The 8,282-nt window shown below is 36.7% G+C and overlaps 1 protein-coding gene across 1 annotated transcript in view; it reads right to left on the bottom strand.

Moving 5' to 3' along the window:
• Window positions 1-8,143: 8,143 nt before the first annotated feature.
• The window catches only part of LOC115415604 (CD2-associated protein-like), a 47,477-nt gene continuing 47,338 nt past the window's right edge, over window positions 8,144-8,282 (bottom strand). The window contains exon 6 of the mRNA XM_030129232.1: window positions 8,144-8,276. Coding sequence (XP_029985092.1) covers window positions 8,144-8,276 — 133 coding nt within the window. The remainder of the gene's footprint in view (window positions 8,277-8,282) is intronic.

The following is an 8,282-nucleotide window of genomic DNA, read 5'->3' as shown; positions in this document are numbered from 1 at the left end:
CTCATGTATTATTTTATGTTAATAAACCCATTTTCTCCCTTCGGCACCATGGTATGAGTTCAGTCTTTCACTCAGTCGTGACAGTAACTGGCTAAAACAGCAACAATGTTGAGCTGTTTCCTTTGTTTTACTTTTGTTCAGGCACCTCAAACAAATTCATGGTTTGTCTCCTGCACTTCCAAGCTACCTCCCATTTTGGGCACTATTGTAAAAGGTGGTTTTACAGGGTTTTAGGAGTAACGTGCGCCTTGTCAAATTTTATGTGAAGCCCCTTGTTAAAGAACAATAAATATTTTTTTTATTGCAGTACTTTTTGGAGTGATTATTGTACATGTGTGGTGGATGGTTAGACTTAATACTAACAGATCATACATTTTTAACTCTAATAGTGTTAATCCCAGTGGACAATGTACACCTTATGAGTAGTATAGTGAACACTAGTTAAATTTACATTTAACACCACAGAATTACTTGAATACTGGTGCAGTGTTGAATAGTTAACTCTGTTGGTGTCACTAATTAATGAACTTTGAATACCAATCTAGTGTTCTTTTCATCTATTGTGGTGTTAATATTTTACACTTAAAGAGTTTGAACACTGTCATAGTGTTAATCATTTTAACACTTTCAAAACTGTTAATTTAACACATAACCAGTGGTTCCCATATAAAAAATAAAAAGAGAATAAAAAAGAATGAAAAAATACTCAGTAAAGTATAAATTCTTGTAAAACATACGTACTTGAGTACAGTAGTGAAGTATTATAACTTCCTTGCTATAAAACACTGGTGGTGTGTTCCTGTTATCAATAAATTACACCATCAGTGTATTGTAATACTGAAGAACTGTGATTTCATTAACTGATTCACACAGTGTTACAGAAGTTAAGGTCTGCAGCCACAGCATCTCATTAAACTCTGTTCAGTAGTTTTTATGTAGGTTTACTTTTTCAGGCATGTTTCTCCAGTGATCTGTGTGGTGTACTGGACTGTATGTGTCCATTCACCTCATTTTCTTTTGTTTGTGTAGTTACATAGATGTTTATAACAAGTGTACATCTGCCTATAATAACGTATGCACAGTGCACAGTCCTCACATATACATACATTATCATGTACAGCTTTGGAAATATTAGTTTGATCACTTGTGATTTTTCTTGAGATGACAACCCTTCAACACCTGTAATTTGGTTGGCAGTTACCCATGTGTTGAAAAGTTAAAGCAACTTATAATATGCATCATGAAATATGCTAATAACAAATTGCATTCATAAAGATTTACACTAAATGGCCAGAAACGTTTTTGAGACACCATTATCTTGTTGTGACTTCCACATGGATTTTTCTCTACATTTAACCTCTCCTAAGTGATTTATCACCATTTATTATAATAAACCAGTGTATTTTGGATTTTTCAATGAGAATTAGGTATTTTTCTATGTTCACTGATCAAGTGCGCGTTCATAAAAGCTCAGAGTAAATTTAAAGTTTATTATGTTAAAAAAGAGAAAACTGAAGAAAATATTAAATGAACATAAAAACAAGTAAGACAATGCAATCATTCATACCTGACAATCTAGAATTTCCACCCTAAACTGATACAAAAATGTCACAAATTGGTCCATTAAAATTCACTTGAACACAGGAAAGGTTTTTGACATTACAGTCTTCGATTTCTGGGTTTATTTCTCCTGTCTTTTCCAAAGGTCTGAACTGAACTTGGTAAAAAAAGGTTTTTAAATCTGCTTGGAATCAGAAACAAACTGACCTGAGACTTAAGGAGCTGCTCTCATTCAACACTTTTAAAGGGATGTTAAATGACATAGAGACACAAACATCTGGCTGTGAATGTTTGTTGCGTTTATCATTTTCTACTTGCCTTGTATTTCATGTCATGTCTCTGTCCATGTACTGTATATCTGGTTGCTACTATGTCTGTAAACTGGTAAATTGTGCTGCTGCATCTTTAATCTCTTGTTCTTTGTTTCCTTGTTAAATAAAGGTTGAATTAAACAAAAATGCTGCAAGGAGAAAAGTAACAAACATTGTTTAACATTTACCAGCTAAAGAGAAAGATATTTTTTAAATGTTTTGTTGATATCTGCATTCTGGATAGAATAATTTTTCATTTTGGATATCTGAAATGACAACTGTAGATAGGAAGAATGTCATTGTAGATATCTGAAATGTTCATTCTGACTAGGAGAATTCTATTGCACATATCTGAAGTTGAAAGTCAAACACATATGAATGGCAAAAGTGACGTCATTTCTCCTAGGAAGAATGTCATTGTAGATATCTGAAATGTTCTTTTTGACTTGGAAGAAGTGAATTACGGATATCTGTACTAAATATCCAGCCTAGCTTTTAAATGTTAACATGACCACTTATACTTTTTAAGTATTTTTAGACATCTTAAAATTTAGTTTTAACTAGTACAGCCAAAGTTGTAGATATCTTGAAATACAATTTCTACCTTCTCTGCCACATCTGATGGACACTATACAATCCTTTTCAAAATTTTCAGGCTATTCCATTAACTGGAGCAAATCTGAGGCAATGCCTCTCTCCAAGTCATGTATTTCATCTATGGTGGAGAAGTTTAATTTTAGATGGGTACGCAAAGGAATGAAATATCTTGGCATCAAACTTTCTGAGGATATAGATGAAACTGTGGGACTAAATTTTAACCCCTTACTTCAGAAGATTAAAACAAACCTTGATAAGACTCACATTGTGTGGAAAAATTAATGTTAGAAAAATGATAGTTACCCCACAGTTCAGTTATGTGGCAATGATGCTACCAATTAAAATACCATCTACTATTTTTAGACAAATGGATGATGTAATAAAACATTTTTTATGGGGTGGAAAAAGACCACTAATAAAACTAACAAAGTTATGTAAACATAAAGAGAAGGGAGGGCTGGGCCTCCAAGATCTTAGATTGTATTATTTAGCTTTTGAGATGGCTAAATTGCAAGATACTGGCAAGCTACTGAGGATAAAGCAGCTTGGATGGAGGTAGAGAAGGGGATATGCTCACTTTTTCAACTTACAGGGATATTACCACAAAAAAGGTCTAATATCACAAACCCAATACTTCTACATTCAAAGGATGTCTGGAGCAGAGTACATACAATGTTCAGATTGACACACACTCTACAAAGATACTCATCTGTGGTATAATCCTAATATTTGTATGGGGAAGAAATCTGTGTATTGGAAACAGTGGCATGCTGGAGGTTTAAGCATCATTAATGATGTATTTGAATATGGGGTGTTTTTGTCATATGATAAGCTAATGCAGAAATTTAATTTGGTGGGAAAAGATAACTTTTGGAAATTTTTGCAAATAAGGAGTTGCATTTTCTCAAAGCTATACAATATTACTGATAACATGATGATAGAATATATGAAACTTCCACTTGGAAAATGAAAAGCCTCACAATTTTAACAAACTGCTAATCTTCTCTCACCAATGACTCTAATGACTAACCAGTTAAAGATGATTTGGCAGAGGGACCTTGGTGGAGAGATTGAAAGTGATAAGTGGGCAATAATTGTGGCTGATTGTGGTAAATATGTGAGAGAGGCAAGGGGTAAACTTACGCAATATAATGTAATGCATAGATACTATTACACACCATCTATATTGTATAGGATGAAACTATTAGGTGATGATTATGTTGGAAATGCTGAGAGAAAACTGGAACTTTCCATCATTGCATGTGGAATGTGTTTTAATCAGACCCTTCTGGACTCAAATTCTAAAATTTTAAGTAATTGGCTTGGAGCAGAAATCTCCTCAAACCCAGAGCTCTGCTTACTGGGGGATAAATCCCAGTTACCCAATATAACCAAATGTAACTTTTTGGTAATTTCAGTGGGTACAACAACAGTTTGTCGAGTTGTTCTAAGACATTGGAAAACATCAGAAACTCCACAGATGAAAGAATCGGTCAGTGCAATGACTGAAACTGCATCCGATGAATCTATGCTTAGTAGATTAAGTGATGACAGAGGGAAGGGGCTGACCCTTTGGGACACGTTTTGGGATTACATAAAAGTAGATAGGTCTGTATGTATGAATGTATGAGTGCATGTTCAGATGTGTGTCTATACAGATATTTATCTCCACCAAGGAGGTTATATTGTGCCGGCGTTGGTTTGTCTGTTTGTCTGTCTGTCTGTCTGTGTGCAAGATGACTCAAAAAGTCATGGACGGATTTGGATGAAAATTTCAGGAAATTTTGATACTGGCACAAGGAACAAATGATTAAATTTTGGTGGTGATCGGGGGGGCCACTGATCTGCCTTGGCGGAGGTCTGCGCTCTCTGAGTGCTCCTAGTTACTAGTTACCTCCGCCAAGGAGGTTATGTTTTTGTTGGTGTTGGTTTGTCTGTCTGTCTGTTTTCTGTCTGTCTGTCTGTCTGTTTTCTGTCTGTCTGTCTGTCTGTTTATGTGCAAGATACTGTAACTCAAAAAGTTATGGACGGATTTGGATGAAAATTTCAGGAAATGTTGATACTGGCACATGGAACAAATGTTATATTACTATGTACCCACCTTTTGTATCTGCTGCCTGCCTTTTATTTATTTATTTTATTTTTAATCTTTTATGTTTATGAGATAAAGAGTATGTCGAGTCTGTCGCCAGAGTTAATTGTTAATTATATACTACCTGTTCCTATATCAAGGTCAAGGTTACTTTATTTATACCCGTAGGTAGATTTGTTTTGCAGTCTAGGTGATTGCCTTAGCATTACAACAACACATACATTAAACATGCAAGACAGGCACTTGATCACGCTTACAGACAGGACAAAAAGACAGGACGAAAAAGTGCTCAGTGTTCCACCATTCATCGGTATAGCAGCATGGATAAGTAAATAAAATAGGTAAGATCAAATAAATAAATAAAAACAAAATGCAATAAAAACACAATAAAAACCAGAAAGATAAAAACAATCCAGGATAAAAAGCAGAATAAGAACATACAATTAAAAAAATATAAAAAATTTGAAGTCACAATAATAATAAGTAGAGCGAAGAAATGGAATAAATAACTAAATAAATTAGTAAAGTGCAATGTCACTATTTCTTATTGAGCTCAGTGATGGCAACAGGAACAAAGCTATTTTTATAACGCTGTGTCCTGCACCTTGGGACTAAGAACCTCCGTCCAGAGGAAAGGAGCTGAAATTCACCTTGGAAAGAATGGGAGTCATTGTTAAGTACCGATGAAGCCATCCTCTGGACCTGTTTAGTGTACAGGGAGGCGGGACAAGACTGGGACTCACCAATCAGGCGACTGGACCATCTCACTATTGATTCAGTAAGTTTCTCTCTGCAGCTGAGGTATATGGAGACACATATTAAGTTTGCCATGTACCAAGCCTTTAAAAAGTTCAATAAAAACTTGAATTTCAAAGAAATACAATTTCTACCAGTAAGTATGTTATTGTGGATATCTCTAACTGCCATTTTTCCTGGTCAGAATGTAATTTGACTTGAATGCTATGAATATCTAAAATATAATTGTGGATAGTCAATTAACCCTTTTTATGTTAAAACAGTGTCCTATCTACCAGTCAACAGATATCAAATAAGCATTTAAGGATATCTGAAATTACATTTTACTAGTCATAATTTAGATTTTAGATATCTGAAATTACATTTTTACTAGTCATAATACGAATTGTGGATATCCATAATGACATTTTTTCTAGTCATAATATGAATTGTGGATATCCATAATGACATTTTTACTAGTCACAATATATATATATATATTATAATAGATATAGAATAGATATTCAAAATTACATTCTGGATATCTGGAATAGTTTTTCATTTTGGATGTCTGAAATGACAATTGTGGATAGGAAGAATGTCATTATAGATATCCGAAAGGTTCATTTTGACTGGGAAGAATTCTATTGCAGATAACTAGAATGTTCATTCCAAAATGTAATTGTGGCTATCTGACATTGAAAGCCCAATACACATGAACGGCAACAGTGACGTCATTGCCCCTAGGAAGAATGTCATTGTAGATATCTGAAATGTTCATTTTGACTAGGAAGAATTGTATTACGGATATGTGTAATACATATCCAGTCTAGCTATTAGTTAACACGGCTTGCCAAAACAGATGTTATACTGAGTAGACGTCACGAAATGATGCGAAACAATGTTGGAACACGTGCGAGGCAGAATAGTGAGAAATGCATCTTTTTAATCATATGGGATTTCACGAAATTTGTTTGAGGAATATACAAAATGTATTAAAAAAATATAAATTACATGTAAATAACAGTGCAAATGTATTGCAATCTAATCGAGTGACATACTGTGGTGCATACTTTAGGGAGCCGATGGCGGAAATCAAGCAGAACCAGGGAGGAAAGTTCACAAGCGTGCTTATGAAGTCTAGGACCGTTTTTTACCAAGACCCTACTCGCCGAGTTCGGACTTGCGAGTTCATACTTTTGTACAAAATTATATGAATGCCAATGCATCAATGACATGTCCCCACAAGTCCAACATGTCTGGACCTCACCCTGGATCCACCTGCAGACTAACCCTTCCTCAAAAACGGACCTGGGCTATGACACACGTGCGCGTCTGTCAGAGGCCGATGATTGGTTGAGCCGCCTCTCTAGCACCCGCCCCTCTGTGTACGTCACAGCGGCTGGGTCTGTGGCACTCTGCAGCGCGGATCGCCGCACTGCACACACCAGCCTGGACGGGGCGAGGCGGCGAACCCGGCGTGGCCCTCCAATCTATCATCGCTATGGGAATTACCACAGTGTTCTTCCTGAACCAAGCCCTCATCCCGTATTATCTGAAACCGGTCCACCTGGAGACACAGACTATAAAGCACAGCAGTTGAGGCTGTGGCTGCATCAGCTTCTGTCCTCCACTGAGCTACTGAGGAGGAGGAGGATGAGAAACATCTAGAGATGAGAAGTGTTTGTCTCGCAGACAACTTGGTCAAGGACGTCTGCTCGACCCGCATCTGAGTCTGCAATTTCTAGATCGGGACGATGCTTCCCGCGTGTGTGTCCGCAGCGGTGAGTACACATAACCTCACCTCTGCGTGTTTTAGTCTTTATTCTAAGGACTCCTCCAGCAGGTTCTCCATTTAAAGGCGCAGTACCTGTTTTTTAATGAACCTCCCTCCCAGATTGAACTACCCAACATCTCGCTAAGTTTGACTGAATAAAACTCAGGAAAACTTCCATTTCCCCCTCACATTTAAACATCTCACTGGTTTGTAATTAATTCCTGCGTGGGTGAAAAAACACAAAGAATTCCACAGTGGATGGATGGAGAAAGAGATGGCACTCAGCAGTCTATTGTTTACCCGGATGCACTCTGTCAGACAAACAACTGGAAATGTCAGTCAGTTGAGTCTAGTCCGTAGACAGTCACAGAAAGACAGAAAGATGATGTCAAAATTTGGGGTGAACAAAAACAATAGGCTATATCATCAAAATATACTCTAAATAACTGGATCTGATTGATGATAGTGTCAAAGACAGATGGCCCGGTGTCCTTTTGTTGACTTGGGTGTTGAATACAGTCCAGCTGGGTGCTCCAACACAAAGAGTTACCCTTTGTCTCTTCACACAACAGTGAGAGAGCTGATGTGAGTCTGTTTGATGACTTATGCATTATATAGTAGAGTAACTTGGTGGAGTTCACCTTTTATAGGCATTAAACTAGTATTTGGAAAAACGTGAGCCTTTGACTGGTATGTTTAGGGGTTAACATCTTGCCTTTTTAATAGATAAAAGGAAAGGAAAAGTAGAAGGAAACAGCTGTATGCAAATTGTAGACATTGATTCATGTTTGACTTGACAGTTTAGTGTAGATAAAATGGTGTGGAATGGATTTTGGAATGGACTAGTTACATTTTAAACAGATACTACTTAATAAGGATAGTTTGTAGCAGGAAAAAGCTGATCATCCAAAAAAAACAAAACAAAAAAGTGATTGATAAATCTGATTTGGAACATTAAAATAACTGTAAAATGTCATGTTATTTCCTGTGGAGAAGCCTAATCTTAGTTTTTGTTCACTATTTGTGGTGATTTCTGTCAGTACCAATGGATTATGAAACATCCTGTTGGTATCAGTTGATCTCTATTTTGGGAGAGCTGTCTCGGTCCATAACCATGTCTCCTCTGCAGGAGCCTCGTAGTAATGTATAGGGCTGGGGGCATTGGTGTGTGTCTCCACAGCAGGAATTGCCCTCAGGGGACAATCTACTG

The sequence above is a fragment of the Sphaeramia orbicularis genome, chromosome 24 (assembly GCF_902148855.1).
Source record: "Sphaeramia orbicularis chromosome 24, fSphaOr1.1, whole genome shotgun sequence".
Taxonomy (NCBI): domain Eukaryota; kingdom Metazoa; phylum Chordata; class Actinopteri; order Kurtiformes; family Apogonidae; genus Sphaeramia; species Sphaeramia orbicularis.
Note: the sequence above shows the minus strand (reverse complement) of the source record. Positions and strands in the feature narration are given on the sequence as shown.